General features: G+C 40.6%; 2 protein-coding genes across 2 annotated transcripts; both read left to right on the top strand.

Annotated features, from left to right (window-relative positions):
* The first annotated feature begins 1,082 nt into the window (after nt 1–1,082).
* Nucleotides 1,083–14,818, top strand: kmt5b (lysine methyltransferase 5B). Its single transcript, XM_076078789.1, has 12 exons — nt 1,083–1,327; nt 3,745–3,990; nt 4,075–4,222; nt 4,391–4,556; nt 4,639–4,748; nt 5,652–5,818; nt 6,446–6,465; nt 7,211–7,347; nt 7,585–7,784; nt 7,960–9,384; nt 14,087–14,200; nt 14,625–14,818. The coding sequence occupies exons 2-12, from the start codon at nt 3,834–3,836 to the stop codon at nt 14,669–14,671; spliced, it is 2,691 nt and encodes an 896-aa protein (XP_075934904.1). The 5' UTR covers nt 1,083–1,327; nt 3,745–3,833; the 3' UTR covers nt 14,672–14,818.
* ccnb2 (cyclin B2) lies at nt 14,763–16,534 on the top strand. The gene is made up of 6 exons (XM_076078549.1): nt 14,763–14,903; nt 14,985–15,143; nt 15,215–15,451; nt 15,941–16,081; nt 16,159–16,269; nt 16,427–16,534. Exons 1-6 carry the CDS (start codon nt 14,763–14,765, stop codon nt 16,532–16,534), a joined length of 897 nt encoding a protein of 298 aa, XP_075934664.1.
* Nucleotides 16,535–18,168: the final 1,634 nt, after the last annotated feature.

The raw sequence follows: 18,168 nt of genomic DNA, 5'->3' as shown, positions 1-18,168 counted from the left end.
TATATATATATATATATAAATGTCACACAATAATAGGATGGAATGTCATCCACATTTAGTTAAGTATTGTGTTAATTAAATGTTTGACGTACTTTACTAGAGTCTTTCCATTTTATGTTATTAAATACTTCTACTCCACTGTATTCTGGAGGCAAATATTGTTCTTTTCACTCCATTACATGTATTTTAAAGTTTTAGTCTCTTTTCATATTTGTATTATTAAAAACAATCAAAATCAACTAATATATTATGATGTAATATAATTAAGTTATGACACCCAGCAGTATATAAAGCAATTTAAATTAGCTGCACTTGTAATATCAAAGTGCTGAACATATAAACGCTTCAATGATTATTATCCAATAATATAAGATATATAATTCTGAAACGGGCCATTCTGCATAATGACTAAGTTTGGTATTTTAAGTATAATTTGATACTAATACTTATGTAATTTTATTAAAGTAACAGTAATAATAATAGCAATAATCATAACAATCCTAATAATTACAATAATAGTTTAACAGCAAGAACGACGTTCATAAACTAAAACTTTAATATTGTTATTATTTTTAATTAACATTGTGTGGGTATTTATCTTAAAAGAAAAAGTAAGCAAACAATTGAACTCATTAAGTGAATGTCAAAGAATAAATCAGTGATGTGGAACAATTAACAATGTCCATCCGGATGGAACCTTGTCTGGTTCTGTAGAGAAAGAACTGGTGAACAGCCTATTTACACAGTAACAAGAGAAGAGTGAAGAGGAGGTACATCTCAGCACTAATGTAGCAAAAACGCAGAAGTCATAAGGTCTATATGTGGTTCTAAGTTCACTTGTTCTGGTGAGGTTCTGCGGGGAACGGAGCAGGCAGAACCTCACTGTTGTCTTCGAACTACCGTAAGATTCTCTAGGAAGCGCAAAGAGGTTTGTTTATGCAGCACTACTTTTGTGTACATCCGACAAGTACTGGCTCAAACTAAGAACCATTTTTCGACATCCGAAAGCCACGAAAAGTCGACAACAACGTTCACTTTCATAGTTTCAGACTAAAATCTTCCGATTATTGCTTCTCATTTCTGTGCCGACGGTCGACAAAAACGGCTGGGTTATTTTTTTTACTGGATCTATCTTCTCTCGGGGATGTGGCTGTGATGCGGCCTTTCTCTCTCTATTTCTCCGCCATCTTGAATTTTAATGTTAGTTTCTTTTAAAAAAAAAAAATGTGTTTCCTGTGATATTTTTTCGTTTAGGTTTGTCGTGCCAAATTTGGATTAGTTTGAAGGAGTTTTTATTTCGTGATTGTTTTTCAACAAAATCACCGTTGTGAGTATTTGTGTGTTTGTTCTGCTTCCGTGTTGCTCGAGACATTTAAACGCTCCCAACGCGTGTAAAAGCTTTCAGCTATTTAACTATATATCGTGATCAATAACGCCTGTATCGAGCATTGGGTCATAACGGCTTGATGTGATGACTACCAAGGATCGTGTGCACTGTCTACAAGTATACCAGCACATGAAACTAACTTTTAATTCGCTCACAAACGACATAGTTAGCCTGTTAGCTGTTAGCTTAACAAGCTAACTAGCCAATGGCTTCCACATCAAACAAGCCAAGCTGTCGCTGTTAGCCTGCTGTTGGCTGCAGGTAACGTACTGGTACACGTGTGCAGCTAACCATCGGGTATTACTGTCGAATATTTAATGCATAGTATATTAATTAGGGTAAAGATAACGGCGTTCTGTTATCACCGACTCTCTTGTTGTTGACTGCTAGCCGACGGGAGCTAAGTTAGCCTACTGAAGTTAAGTTTGACGCTAGCTAACGCAAACTAAGAAGTAAATATACGGTATATTAGTATAATTAACCAAATGTTTGTACTCTTAATACAGGTTGGAAAAGTTTAAGTTGGCTTTTTATGGTTTTATTAGTGTAATGTTAGCATGCTTCATGGAACCATTACGATGTCGGTGTTTGAGGAGTGGAGTTGAATGTATTATGATGTAAATATCGTTAAATATCACCACCGATGTACTATATTCTGTTCCGGTCTCTTTGCGTTTAAGTACAGGTGAACTGGTGGTGTGTTTAATGTTGGTGGGAGACGTTAACTATTGCCGGTGTTTGCTGCTGCAAGCTAACGCACAACCACGGCCGTTTTGGTAATTAGCTCCATGCTAACGGAGTGTCTATGGGCGGAGATACGACAGTTAGCAAACAATGCAAAGCTTGATTGATACCTCTGATACAGCTGTCGTGTCTGTGTGTGTTTGTATATGTGTGTGTGTATGATGGACAGTGTGTGTGTGTGTGTGTGTTACTGCCTTTCCTCATTCCCGTGGCGTGTTGTGGTTTTTGTTGTGGCTAACGTTAGCTTCTGAGCTAAAATTGCGAAGCCTTTTTTTAATGCATCGATTATAAATGAGATGATGCTCCTTGCGACGGAATTGCGCATTTGGAACCCACATTTCTTACGTGTGTAAATACTGTATACTGTTGTTGGTGTGATTCTAAACCATGATCGTGATTTCTGTGGATATACTCGGTCCTTAAATTAACAAAGCGATACTTTATGTGTGGTGGCACCAAAAGACGTTACTTTTGCACTTGACAGCAAGCCAGTGCATTGTTTGGGGTTACCATTGAGCGGCGCTGCAGGATTATTTAAAACTTCCTCAACACTTCCTGTGTGTTTACAAACCAGTGGTGGAAAGGAGTATTCTGAACTTTCACTTAAGCAAAAGTAGTAATACCACTGTGTAAAACATCAGAAGTGGAGCTAGTTTTAAATACTTTATACGGCTTTATCACAGTTTATTCGCCGATTTAATATTTATAAACAATATTCTAAATTTGCAAAGTAATTTAAGCTTTAAAATAAATGTAGCGTAGTAAAAAAAATACAATATTTCCCTCTGAAATGTATTGGAGTAAAAAATAAGTGTTAAGTACAAGCACCTAAATATTGTACTTGAGTAAACTTGGTTGCATTCCACCAACGTGTAAACATTAGTACTCAGCACTGGGTGAGTTGACTGGTTATTTACTGGTTTTACTGGGTGATAGCTGTGACAGACGGGGACCTCACCTCAGGTACACTTGTTGTTTGGCAGAGTCCAGAATCAGGTTTATTGTCAAGCAGGTTTACACGTGGAAGGAATTTGCCGGGGTGTTTTGGTGCATATCAATAAACATAGTAAGAGAAATTAAAAGATAAAAGAAAATACTGCAAGAAAAATAAATATAATATGAGAAAATGTATTGAAAAATATAAACAATATATTCGCGCGGCACAGTTTTCTGCAGAATGTGTACAATATTGCCCAGGTAATGTGTAAATATATATATATATATATATATATATATATATATATATATATATATATATATATATATATATATATATATATATATATATATATATATATATATATATATATATATATATATATATATATATATATATATATATATATATATTGATGTGTGTGTAAAGCTGCCATCCTGCCATCTCGGCACAGCCAAGATGCAATTTAGTAAGGGTAAACGGGACAAATGGAATAAAACAAATAAATGAGTAATGCATTAACTTTTTTTCTTTCTTGGCAGTATTTGAGCTGGTAGCACATCCACCTGCTCATTTTCATCCCATTTTGTTTTGTATTTCTTCAGTCTGTGTAAACTAATTGGATTTCTTGGCATCGAGTAATGTTTGTTGTGTTTATTTTTTGCTCTGCCTCCAGGTTTCAAACTCTAGACCCCAGTCTTCCCCACTCAAGAGTGTTTGTTCATCTCGGAGACTAAATGCAACTGGATCAGGGGGCTTGTGGGCATGAAGTGGCTGGGCGAATCCAAGAACATGGTATTAAATGGCAGACGACACGGAAACAAGTTGACCAGCGAGCAACATGTGAGCCAGACTCGCTCTCAGCACTCACAGCGGGCATCCCTGCGCCACTGCAAAAACAGAAGTCGAAGATGTAGCCGCAGTGAGTCAAACGCGTTTGTTAAAAAACGTGTAGATTCTTCATCAGACACATGCACTAACACCAGTCTGCGTTTGGTGTTTACAGGGTTTAGTGCAGCCAGTCTGGAGGCAGAGAAGCGCTATGTGCCCACTTCAGGAATGACTGCCAAGGAGTTGTGTGAGCATGATGACCTGACCACGGGCCTCATCCTGGATCAATATCTGGGTTTTCAAACTCACAAAATGAACACCAGGTCAGCAGATTCACCACAGTGGAATTGATGGTCGTGCAGCCTCTTTGCAGTCGCACATAAAAGTGGTCCTATTGATGTGGACATATGTCTTCTCCTTGCAATAAGTTGTATTTTGTTTCTGATTTTCACATTTGTATTTCCCGTTGTGCCACGAATGCGTCCTCACAGATTTCGACCGATTAAGGGACGACAAGAAGAGCTGAAGGAGATCATCGAGCGCTTCAAGAAACACGACAACTTGGAGAAAGCTTTCAGAGCTTTGACGACCGGAGACTGGTCCCGAAATCTTTTTCTCCACAAGACGAAAGCTCAAGAAAAGCTCTTCAAGCAACACGTAAAAAACATTCTCTAAGATCTTGCCTTCATGTCTTCCAGCATCACAAACAACCAGATGACTAACTCTGTGTTCTGCACAGGTATTTGTGTATCTGCGGATGTTTGCCACAGACAGCGGGTTTGAGATTCTCCCTTGTAATCGATATTCATCAGAGCAAAATGGAGCTAAAATTGTGGCAACAAAGGAATGGTGAGGACATGCTGCCACCTGTTATTTCTGACTATGACAGCACCACTAGTGAACTATCTGCTCCCATTAGCCCCCCCCTCCTCTAAATGCATTTAACTGTTCTAATTCATCTTTGTTTGAACGACTCTTTTGTGTCCACCAGTGGTTCGATGCATCAATATTAACTGCATTAGGCTGCACTAGGGATGTAACGGTACACATAGTCACGGTTCGCTACGACAAAGGAAAAACAACCCAAATGGATAAAGATTGTTTGTTTTCATTTATTTTGAACAGACAGTAGTTCAGGTGTTAACGTTCTCCTGCTGGGGACTGATGAAGAATTTTTTAATTGTAAAATTAGTAATATTTCAAACACTTGTGTATAACACTGAACAAACGCTTTCCTTTTTAAAAGACTACAGGTCACAATAGGCTATACAACTGAAAATCATCTATTAATCAATCTAATACAAAATATTGTTTTCTTTTTCCCCTACAATGGTGGAGCGACACTGACGCACTGTCCTGGTTTCATAAACTCTCTCCGTTGCTGTTGTAACCCTCAAGCGGGTCTTTCAGCTCCTGCGTTTAATTTGCACTCGCCATCGTGCGGCTGACTCACGTGAGTCAGCGTGCTGTGCTAACTTCAGCTAATGGTGTACGGCTTAAAGTTTCTGGGCGTGACTTCGATTTGTGCACTTGGCTTTTGCATAACATGCATCAATCTACATACTAAGTAATCTGCATGCAGCTTCGTGCACCGGGACGTGACGGGTCGCCACGAATACACAAACGTCACAAACATAGCCTGCACATATATAGGAAGTTCATGGAACACGGCAGCTATATGACTCTGTGCGTACAAGCACTTTGACACTCTGCAGTGTGTAACAAGCCTTTCTACCTTGTGCTGTTTTACAGGAAAAGAAATGACAAGATCGAGTACCTGGTGGGATGCATTGCTGAGCTTTCAGAGAGTGAAGAAAATATGCTGCTCCGGCACGGGGAGAATGACTTCAGCGTCATGTACTCAACCCGCAAGAACTGTGCGCAGCTCTGGCTGGGACCAGCTGCGTTCATCAATCACGGTATTAGTCGTTGTAGTCTGGGCATTTTCAATGGATGGATAAGGGCGTCAAAATGTATCGCTGAAAGTGCAAGGGGAGAAAACAAATCTACAGACGGATGCAGCTAAATGTGCAAAAAATAACAGACATGTTTACATTTTTACAACCTCTTCCTCTCCCCGATGCTCTGTGTTCAGCAGCTTGCAGTTCAGTCGAAGTTTCACAGAAGTTTTCTAACGTGACTGTTGGTCTCAACCGAGTCAGTCACGGCTTCGTAGTTGCGCTGAGGAGCTCAGAATTTATTTCTTTTTACAGCTTCAGCTTCTGGCTGTGATAAACGGTGTAGTTTTGCCAATTGTTTGAAGAAAACATGCTTTTAAATCCCTCCTGCAGGTTCTGGGGTTCAGAGGGTTAATCAGTTTAAAGGCCCTTTAAAAAAAAATAATAATAATTGTATTGGGCTGTCTGTCTGTGCCAAAAATGCCACGCCGGATTATTCTTTGTCCCAGTCAAGCCCTGCTAATGACCGGGTGTTATTGGTACTGTAACAACATGATGAGATGCCTGAATCTTGTGAGAATTATAAATCTCCAACATTCCTCATAGTCATAACGATACTAATTTTGTTGTGTTTCTTCTTTTTTTCAGATTGTCGACCAAACTGCAAGGTAGGTTCTTTGAAAGGTCTCTTAAAGGGATAGTACGGGTGCTTTGAGGTGTGGTTCTATGAGGTACTGATCCGTAGTCGGTAGATGGCAGCTGGCAGTTTGGAGAACAGACACGAGTACCAGCATGAGGGCAAAGCAATGTACTGCTGTGGACGGGGGCAACAGCAAAACAGATCAGTTTGTTATAATGTACGTTATATTTATAACATTTTCACGGCTTTACAAAAACAGTAATCGTCCCTCACAGAACACGGGTTTGGTTAGCCTACCGCTGCCCTGATTGGTACGTTTTTGTGTTATTGTGTGACTTTGGTGTTTTAAAGGGTTGGTTTGGATTCAACAAAGTCACACAAACAAACTAACCAACCAAGGCAGCGGTAGAACTGAAACTCTCGTGTTCAGCGAGGTTTAAATTACTTGTTAAATTATTTGTTTTCAATGGAGTCTTTGAAGAGAGCATAAATAATGACTTCAGTTCCTCGGGGCTGTCTGACAGCAAGGCAAACTGTAATATTCTAAATATAGCGTAAACTTAAACTGATATTGATTATTTTTGGTGTCTTAAATACGTCCACAGCAGAACATTGATCCCGTGTTGGTTCTCCGTTTACTAGGTAATACTCTATGAATAAGTACCTCACACAACCCCACCTCACTATATCCCCTGAAGAAAAACCTAAAACAATCATCTGACGATCAGTGTGGAGGCTTTGTAGATTAACACAATTTTTATTGTTTTGTGTAGTTTGTATCGACGGGACGGGACACGGCCTGTGTGAAGGTTTTGAGGGACATTGAACCAGGAGAAGAAATCTCATGTTATTACGGAGATGGGTTTTTTGGGGAAAACAATGAATTTTGTGAATGCTATACATGTGAACGGTAAGTGTAACACTGTACAGAATGTCTTTAATGTGTTATATGTACAGTATGACTTTATATATTTGCCGTTAATTAAGACGACTGTTTTCTTTAATTGGTAAAAATGTCATCAAAATATGGTGTTTTGAGCCAACGCATAAAAATATGAACTTTACACATTATTCACTCACAAGTAAAGCTACATTTTTGCAATTTCTTCAGTTTAATCTTTTCACTCATTGTGTTCTTGTTGTGCAGACGGGGCACTGGTGCTTTCAAATCCAAAGCTGGGCTGCCAGTGGAAGTGCCGGTGATCAACAGCAAGTACGGGTTGCGGGAGACGGACAAGCGTCTCAACAGGCTGAAGAAGCTGGGGGAAGGAAACAGGAGCTCAGATAGTCACTCTGTAGGCTCCCATACCGACGTCGACTCTCAGGAAATGCCAAAAACACATCAATGTAAGATATAAAAGCCTCTGCTGCTACAGATGAATTTCCCAATCATATGAGACTATTCTGTCTTTCTCAGTTTACTTGCATTACTAGTGTAAATATCACCCAGCCAACATGTGTAGGCGGGTTTCTGACAATGTTATCAATACGTAACGTGCAGCATTTTATCTTTTCCCACCAGCTGCCAGAAAAAGAACATCTTCTTCTGGCCTGAAGTATAAAAACAGGACTCAATCCAGACAGACTTTGTCACGAGCCCTTACTACCTCATGTTCAAAACAAGGTCGCGTAAACAATAACAGGGTACCAAAGAGACTAAAATCCCAATCCAAGCCTTCACTAAGTAAAGTCCAGTTGCGGAGTCGCAGGAGGGGTGCAGAGCCCAAGGTGTTGGCCAAAGGAGAGACTTGCCAGCTGGGTCTCAGGGACTCAAAGGTGTCGTCGCTGTGTAAAGGTGTCACCGTGAAGAAGGAGAAGGATGGACAGGAGCTGATGCAGCAGACGTTAGGCCAGCGGGGCTGCCTCACCCGTCACGCTGCCAAGGAAAACAGCAATCTACCGCACGTGCAAGGCAGTGAGGGCAGCCAGTGTTCGACGTACAGGACTCGCAGGTCCACACGGACCCTCATAAAGGCCCAGGAAACGGCAGCAGGCGTTAAGCTGGAGCCCAGCGCCATGGACGGCTTGAGCCCAGTCCCTGGTGGAGTGGTCATTAAAACAGAGCCGGCTGACATGGAGGAGTACCTCCACCACGGAGTCGGTCTAGAGCAGCCGGCGTTAGACGCCGGCTACGCTAGAAGAGGCTCGTGCTCGAGGCAGAAACGGCCGTCGCGGCTCCGGACCGAGCGGACGATTAAATGCGAGGACTCGTACGGCGAGCCGTTTATGCCGGTGGCTGCTGGCCACGCCGCTAACTTCTCAGACTGCGGTAACGTGCTGCTGAGCTTCGCCGACCGGCACAGGGATTACAACGGGGTTTCCAACGGCAGCAAATCCCTCCGCAGGGACAAGGGTAAGAGCAGCTGCCGGTCACAGGACAAGGGGAAGAAGAAGCGTCAGATCACGCGATACGACGCCCAGCTGATCCTGGAGAACAACACGGGCATCCCCAAACTGACGCTCCGCCGGCGGAGGGACAGCAGCAGTAGCAAGACCAACGATGCCAACGACCCCATTGGCTCCTCCAACCTTTCTGCCTCCACGGTCAACTCGGCCTCTTCCAGCAAAATCAGCATCAAGTTCAGCAAGGACCACGACAAGGACAAAGGCGGCTCGTACATCGCCAAACTGAATAACGGCTTTTCCCCCGTGGTCCACAGTAACTCCACCAAGCTGAAGATCCAGCTGAAGAGGGACGACGACGCACGCAGGATATCCCAGTCAAAGGACCAGATGTCCTATAATGGGGACATGGGCCAGAGTCTGGAGGCCAGGAATGGTGGACATCGGACCCAAAAGGTCCTGGCAGAGCCGTCGTCGGACGAGGACGACGAGGAAGAGGATGAAGACGAGGATGACGAGGATGACGACGATGACTACTTCGACAATGAGTTCGAAGACGATTTCATTCCACTTCCTCCAGCAAAGCGCCTCCGACTCATCGTGGGTAAAGACTCCATAGACATCGATATCTCCTCCAGGAGGAGAGAGGATCAGTCTCTGAGGCTCAATGCATAAGCTGTGGAGCTCATCACTCCCCCCCCCACCCCACCTGTAAATAAAGATGACTCGCTAATCAACTGTTGTGTTGATGTAAAAGAAGTACAGTAATTTAAAAACAAAAAAAATGCTGAAAAATTCTGAATGAAGGTGCTGTTGACCTAAAACAAATCGTTGTTCTTCACTTATGTTCAACATCGAGGTCTTATAAAAACAAAAGCTTACTTTTACCCATTTAATCTGCACACTATTCTAAATTTAAACTGCAGTAAGTTGCCCTCTTTATAGTTTCTGAATAATGTGACCGTAAGTGAAGGACGAGTATTTGTTTTTAGTTCAACTCTTCCTTTAAGTGAATGCACTTGTTATATTCATAATGGACATGGATATTGTAGAAAGTGTACAGTATGGTGACTATCCCCTCTGTCTCATAGGCAGGTTTTTAATGAACTTTTGATTTCTGTCTCTAGTTTGTACCCTTTTTGTTTTTTTTTGCGTGGCGACCCACGCAGAGCGTACGGTGCGGTGTGGTTGGTCCAGAGGCATTACAACATCAGTCGGTTCATTTGGATCCAGCTGCCATGTCGTCATTATCTCAGTAGTTCTCCTGCTAAAAGAACCACTTTGAATTTCACTAATTCATTAACTATCAAAATTATTTACTGTGTAAGTTTAATCACCCTGTTGAGTCCCGTCAGGCAACCTTAATCCTTGAAGCAAATCACATTATTCACCTTAGAAAGACAGTTTTATATATATTTGTGTGTATATGTTATGTGTTTATCACGCACCAAACGTTAATGTCCTGTAGACCACTGACACAATGTCGACACCCTGAAACGTTTGCATTAATACGCATGTGGAGCTACAGCGTTTGCTTTCTGCCTGCGGTTGTTACACGTTCATGACATGAATGATGCAACGGAGTCGCACAACTTTAGTTTTTTTTTTCCCAGAACGCTGTAAATAGATTATGTTAATTAAGCTGCAGAGTTCCTAGAAATAAAAGCACACACGGTGTATTACTGTGTAATGGAGACATGGCACGCGTTAGTAGTTCAAAAGGTGAATCAAACCAAATCCAAACATAAAGGCTACCTAATTGCTTTTTAAACCTTTAATCAAGAAAAGTAATGTACAGAAAGACCGGCTCACGTCCCTTAACTGATCATCTGTTTCCTCACTTTTTATTTACCTGATCACATTCTTTTGGGAAGTTAAGATGTCCAACTGACACTAGAGTTTAAGGAGGAAAAATCACATGTGAACTGTTCTTAACTAGTGTAGAGTCATGTATTATTTTCCTCTATGGTGCTACTTTTATTTCCTCACCGTTTCTGTCCTGTGTGACTCTTCACTGGTAGATGGTGGCTGCATTAACGTCAAATTCTCTAGAAATACACGTCTTTATCAGTTGTGTTTGTAGCCTATTTAAGTTGTTTTTGTTTTTATTTACAGCTGCTTTTATTTCTTCATTTTTTTTAGTTTGCAAAAGCATGTAGAAACCCGTCTATCCAACAGCATTAGGTGCCTTAACGAAGAGCTTTTTGACACATTTAGACCAAATTTGTAACTAATCAATGAGTGACAATGCTAAGCCATCTGCTTCCCCTTTGAACTGTTGAAACACTTCAACACAAGTCCGCCGTCAGTCCTTCTGTATATTATTTTATTATAAATGAACTGTCGAACAGATCAAGGGATCAACTGAGATTGAATGTTAACCCACTTCTCCTTGTGTTAATGTGTACTGTTCATATCACCAGCAGCTCATCACCGTTCTGATCCTGGCTCAGTCTGTCCTTCCCCTCCGTCGGACGTCTTCATCCTACACTGTAAACTGTTCCAGGTGTTCGTCTGTGTGCTCTTTGTCCGATAGACAGCTGTCAACATTTACAATTGATCCAAAAAGTTTTTTTTTTAAAACTTCAAAAAAAGCAAAACAAATGTGAATAGTTTGCGGACATTTTAGCGTGTTTGCGTCGGTAGTGGGAAACGTAAAGAGAATTAAAAATGGACAGTGCATATATTGTCCGATATGTAAATCATGTGAACACATCTTGTACTTATTTAACAGTTTTGAATACTTGAAAACTATATAAAGTTTCTTTGTGACTTGTTTCTCGAGCCTCTTCTGGGGGCCACTGGATTCAAATGTTTCTTGATTTTCTGTTCATATTGTTTCCTGTCGCAGATATTAGTCGCAATCCATGTTTTTATTATTGTCAACAAACCCGATGAAAAGAGCAAAACCAACCATAAGAGTTAGACTTCCTGTTTGTGGCTCTCAGCGCCAAGCCCATTGGTTCCTACTGAAGATGTAAAATTATGTATAATTTAAATATATGTAAATATATATATGTAATTATAAATATATAAAATTGCATATATATATATATTTACAATTATATATGTGTAATTATGAATATGTATATATCTATATATTTAGACATGAATATACATGTATATATATATAATTATAAATATATGTATATATACATGTGTAATTTTAAATAAATATATATAAAATTATAAATATATATTTATTTATAAATGTGTATATATATATATATAATAAATAAATATATATATATTTTTAATTTCAGATATTATCTAAATCAGCTGGTTTTTAATCAAATTAACGGGAGGAAGTAGTGCTGTTTTGGGGGGACTTTTTACAGCGGCGGATTAATCCACATTTGATGCTCCAGTGAGTTGTGGCAGCAGGACGGTGTGTTTTGGATTGAGTCAAAATACTCCACAGTGTGTGTGTGTGTGTGTGTTGATGGTGATGAAGGAGCATGTCAGCCAGTGACACAGTGTGGCTCCTCATGTTTTTTAATAGTTTTTAACAACAATAGAGCTCTGTGGCTTTGATACATAACATTTGTTTGTCGATACCTTCACTGTTGGTTTTGCTTTTCATGAGATTTTTTGACAAAAAGAAAACTATAAAATACCATCGGACAGTTTATGAGGAAAAGTTGAGCCTCACCAATAACTTCAGTTCAGAAACAGTTAAATCAGACATGACCATTTTAAAGTTGCAAATTATGCTTTAAATATATGTTTTATATAAAACTTCTCTTTGCAACAGCTCTCACGGTAAGTTAGTCTAAAGTAAGCGTGTGAGTGACATGTCTTTGATTTGAACACAGCAACTTCTTAAAGCTGCTCAAATCAATATTTTGGATCAAATGAGCTGTAATGTGTAACTCTGCCATATGTTAGTGTCTGTCAGCTTATTGTTTTATGATATCGTTTGCAGCTTTAATGTTTTCATTCACTCACCAAACAGCTCTGAATGAATAAACACTAAACAGCAGACAGACACAGTGAGAGACTCGCTGGTGATGAAGGTGGAACATTTAACACATTGTGGGATAAATGTTTTTTTCTACCTGTTATCCAGGTATTGTCAGCCTGATCTTGCAGGTTTTAGCTGTAAACACTTTGCCCAAATGTTCACACGTTTCTTTATCATTTTAAAGTCACAGACGATGCCCAGCTTTAAAGCAGCAGCTCCACAAACAACCCTCGCTGTAAAAGTACAAAAGTATTAGCAACTAAATCTGATCAAAGTATTCTAAAAGTACCCATTGTACAGAATGCCTCATTTCAAATTGATGTGTATTATTGCATCACGGTGTTCAGCACTTTAATATTGCAGGTGGTAAATATATTTTAATTTACTTTATGTACTGCTGGGTAGCTTAATGTATAATAGTACATCATTTATTACTTGATTTATTTTTGTATTCAAATCTGCAAAGTAACTGAGTAACTCAACAAGTAGCTTCCAAAATGTAGTGTTAATTAGCATAAAATGGAAATAGTTAAAGTACAAGTACCACACAACAGTATTTTAGTAAATGTACTTAGTTCTTCAACACTTGGACATAGTGGATTCAAATGTGGAGCAAATATGCTAAAGTCATTCTGAATCAACAATGCATCAATAATCAGTAATTCAGTAATTTAATACATATGAATCTTATATAGTTTTGGTACTTTCAGTACATTTTGCTGCTTTTATACTTATACTTGTGACATTTTGAATTCATGAGAATTTTTTTACAATCTGATATTTCTACTTTTACCTCAGTAAAGGATCTGAGTTGTACTTATTCAACCACTTAACAACAGCATCTTTAAATCTATTATTTCTCAAATATTTAAATATCACCAGAACTGTACCTTCTGACCTCGTTTGTCTGTCAGCCAATCAGGAGCGCGCTCTACTGTAGCAGCGTCCAATCAGATTTGACGGAGCTCTATTTGAAAGCGACTCGTGCTAGTGTTGTTTACCTGCAGAGCTCGCTATTCACGGATCTTGTCGGTAAATCGTGCTGCTTGCTGCTAAACAGATAAAGAAACCACCGCGTCGCTGCTTTAACTCGAAGTGTATCCTCTTGTCTACCGACGATAAACATGTCTTCTGTTGAACTTCGTGCTGTGGTGAGTAAACGGAAGTTATGTCGATGTTTAAACTGTTTGTTTTAGATGATAGCTGCTGTTAGCTTCGCAAGCTAGCATCGTTAGCTAACGTTATCTTTGGCGTTTTTGCTCCCTGACACTTTACACCAGACAGCATTTCTTAAGCTTGTGTTATATCTGAGTTTTGTGTCCTTTTTTTTCCTTGTTTTTAGCCGCTCCCAGCCGCAGAGAACCCAGTGAAGATGAGCAAAGCCACGGCCGGTGTGAGGAGAGCTGCTCTCGGAGAGATCACCAACTTCACTGCGGCTGCAGCAGTCAACACAAAGGTAACGTTATCCTGGAGGACTAGCACCGTTTAGCTCAATAACCGGGCTTCGTTTTGTCTCATCTGTATTCAGTGTTTTTGTAACGTGAATCAAATAATGACTCAAAAACTCACCTGGGCACGAACTACAATAATTGTCTTAAAGGATGGACACACCTGTCCACGAGGCCAAAATCACGTGGAAAGCTTTCCAAAAGGGTGGAGGATATCTATCTCTCAAGGAAAAGATGCAGTTTCGTTCATTTAGTTGACACTTTCATCCAAGGCAACTTGCCACCATGTGGTTACAACCTCACCTCCTTAAGTAACTCCCAACTTAAGTATTTTTAAAAATGGGATACATTTAAACGTCTCTGAAACAAGCCTTCCAGACCAAAACATCTACTCTATTTCTAAATAGAGCTGCATTTCACTTGTTTCCCCAGAGGACCGGACCAGCCAAAGCATCGGGCAAACCAGCCCAGAAGGATAAACCGGTGGTCCAGGTGGTGCATCCAGTGGTCTGGGGCTCGGCACCTGCAGATCCTCTGCCCTCGGTCTCAGAGGAGTCTGCGGACGTGTCCATGAGGGAGGAGGAGGAGCTCTGCCAGGCTTTCTCTGAGGCGCTGCTCACCGTGCAGGACGTCGACGAGCAGGATTCAGAACTGCCGCAGCTCTGCTCGGAATACGTCAAAGACATCTACAATTATCTACACGTCCTGGAGGTGTTTGTCGTTCCCTCAACAATCAGCCGAACTCTCTGCTCTCACCTTTTTGTATTGTTTCATCACTGTCCGTCTCCACAGGTGGAGCAAGCTGTACGTGCCAACTACATGCAGGGTTATGAAATCTCTGGACGCATGAGGGCTCTTCTGGTCGACTGGCTGGTCCAGGTTCACTCCAGGTTCCAGCTGCTGCAGGAGACTCTGTACCTCACAGTCGCCGTCCTGGATCGGTTTCTCCAGGTAAGAACCGTCACAAGTCCTTTCTCTTTGTGTTTAATGAACTGTGTAACGAAAGCGTTGCTGTGCTGCAGGTCCAGCCGGTGTCTCGCAGAAAGCTGCAGCTTGTTGGTGTGACGGCCATGCTGGTGGCCTGTAAGTACGAGGAGATGTACGCGCCGGAGGTCGGGGACTTCGCCTACATCACGGACAACGCCTTTTCCAAGGCTCAGATCCTGGAGATGGAGCAGCTGGTTCTCAGGACTCTCAACTTTGAACTTGGACGTCCTCTTCCGTTGCACTTCCTCAGACGGGCCTCCAAGGTGGCCAGTGTGAGTTACATTATCTTACTGTTACAAAAACAATATAGTTGAACTAGTGTTGAGAGTTCAGCTGGTTTTTCTGTACGTTAACATTGGGTCCAGTGTTTTCACGTCAATCTCCTCTGGGCGCGTACACGTGTTCATTGCTTTTTAAATAAAAAGCAGGATTTTATTTCTTCAGGAGATCTGAAGCGAGTAGGCCACCAACCTTTAGTGTGAACAAAAAGCAGGCTGAGCGCTCATTTCTTTGTGACTTTACTCAGTAGTTTGAATACCAACAGAGCAAGAGCAGCTAGTTTAAGTGGCAGAAAAAACATTTTTATGACTAAATAAGAATAATCAAGAGGTAATTATCTTTTACTCAATTATCAATAAAATCAGAGACTTGAATCCTTAATTTGCTGGACAGATTAATGTGAACACGCACTCGTAAACGGGTTATGAGTTGCGCTTGAACAAGACAGGATCTGTAAAGTGGGCTGATGTCTTGTGTCTCAGTCTGATGTAGAGAGACACACGCTGGCCAAGTATCTGATGGAGTTGACGCTGCTCGACTACAACATGGTTCACTATCGGCCCTCTGAGATCGCTGCTGCGTCACTGGGTCTCTCCCAGCTGCTGCTCGAGGGGCTGCCGTGGGTGAGTTTGCTTGAAGAAACGTCTGCACTTCAACAACCTTTTCAGGGTCTTATTTTTAACTTGCTCCGTGTTGTCAGTCTTCCACACAGCAGCACTACTCCACGTATGAAGCGGCCCACCTGAAGCCGATCATGCAGCACATCGCCCAAAATGTTGTGATGGTGACTGAGGGGAAAACCAAATTCCAGGTGAGTTGCCGACAAAGCACCAGAGCGTTTGATTTGTTAAATATAACTTCTCTACTGCTGCCCCCTCGCCACTTTAAAAACACTCCTATTTAACTGTGCTGTTAACCTGTGATCCTATGTCGACACAAATAAAATGTCTTGACTTGTTGTCCTGCAGGCCGTGAAGAACAAGTACTCGAGCAGCAAGCTGATGAAGATCAGCCTCATCCCTCAGCTGAAGTCGTCCATCGTGAAGACGATGGCGGCCGCTGTGATCAACACTTGAGCCGAACTCCTCTCCCCCCCCCCCCCCCCCCCTTTTGTCAGTGGACATTTCACTCGCACTTTATTTTTAGATTGATTACAATCTGTGGAGATTCTAGAATAGTTTTTAAATAAAATGTTTTAAATTTTTCATCCATGATTTGTGGTTTGTTCAGAGATTCAAACACTGATTTTATTCATTGCTGTTAAATCTTTGTTCCAGATTTTACTCCTTTAATCGTTCCTCAGATCCCGGTGATGAGAAATTAACTAGATTTAAACTAGTTGTTTAAAATTACTTTCTGGATGTGTTTTAAACATGATTCTGGACTTTAATAAAAGGTGCTAAATTCAATATTCGGCGCATTAATGTAGCAGCCAAAAAACTTTGTTTGACATATTGAGCCTTAGTGCATGTTACCATAACGTCTAAAGTAGCACTCAATGATCCGAGTACTTGACTGACGTCTGTTTTAGTGGCTGAGGAGAAATAAATGGAGGCCACTGTGACGCGACGTAACCCTCAGTGAGAGAAGAGTCTGAGGTCACGGTGTCATTAATCCTGAATGGCGCTCATCTGAAGGTCCCAACGAGAGAAACTCTCTTCTGTCCTCTTCACTACACAAAGACTGAAGCTGTGTCTGCTCTCTGCCGTCACAACTGTACGTCCATGCAGAATAACGCCATTTATCGCCTCGTGTTCCTCACGCTGAGCAGCACTGACTCAATGTGTGTGTGTGTGTGAAGGAGCATTGTTTTCTTCACCCTGACTTCATCACCCGCCTCCTCCTCACACACACTGAAGGAGCTGCAGCACCGGCCTCTAATCTGCTGAACAGAAGATATTGGCACACTTTTTAAAATAAAATTATATATACTTTTCTTCAAATATTAAGGGTTTTTATGGTTTAAAAACAAATTGGCTTGTCTTTAGTATAAATATTTTTAATTTATAAAATGTAACTACTTTTAGACCAATAACTTTAAAGAAAAAAGGTTATTTCCCAACTGTACCTTATTCCTAGCAAAGTGGACTTTGAAAAATAATTTATTAGACTAGTCTACAGCCTCACTAAGAATGAAAGTCCAGAATTGAAAATATACTTCAGTAAAATCAGAAGTGTACTTGAACTGTTATAGTCCATTCGATCATTACTAGTCCATTAATGTAAAAGCAGGATTTTACTGTAGTTTGAGCTGATTTTTAACTTAACTGATTTTCATTCTGGCTCAATATGCAGATCCTCTTCTCCATTGTTTGGTTTGTAATGATGGTGAAACTTGCGTCACAATTACCCGGAGTCCAACGTGCCACTATCAAAACGTTTGTTTTGTCCGACCAACAGTCCAAACGTCAACATTACTAAAACATTAACAAAAGTAAAGCATCGAGTCTGACCATCACGTGTTTCTACATAAAAATGGACTTAAAAGAAATAAACTTCAGCCATTTATTTTCTGTCAATCCACTAATCATTTCAGCTTTACTCGTATAAACTGTTTAATTTGTAACAAAACATATTTTATAAACATGTTTTGTTTGCAAAAATCTTAATATAGTAAAGTAACTAAAGCTGTCAGATAAATGTGGAGTAAAAATATACAATATTTCCCTTTTGAGATAAAGAGAAGTAGAAAGTGACGTAACAAAAGTAC

The sequence above is a fragment of the Anarhichas minor genome, unplaced genomic scaffold, assembly GCF_050575085.1.
Source record: "Anarhichas minor isolate MPS153535 unplaced genomic scaffold, ASM5057508v1 ptg000067l, whole genome shotgun sequence".
Taxonomy (NCBI): domain Eukaryota; kingdom Metazoa; phylum Chordata; class Actinopteri; order Perciformes; family Anarhichadidae; genus Anarhichas; species Anarhichas minor.
Note: the sequence above shows the minus strand (reverse complement) of the source record. Positions and strands in the feature narration are given on the sequence as shown.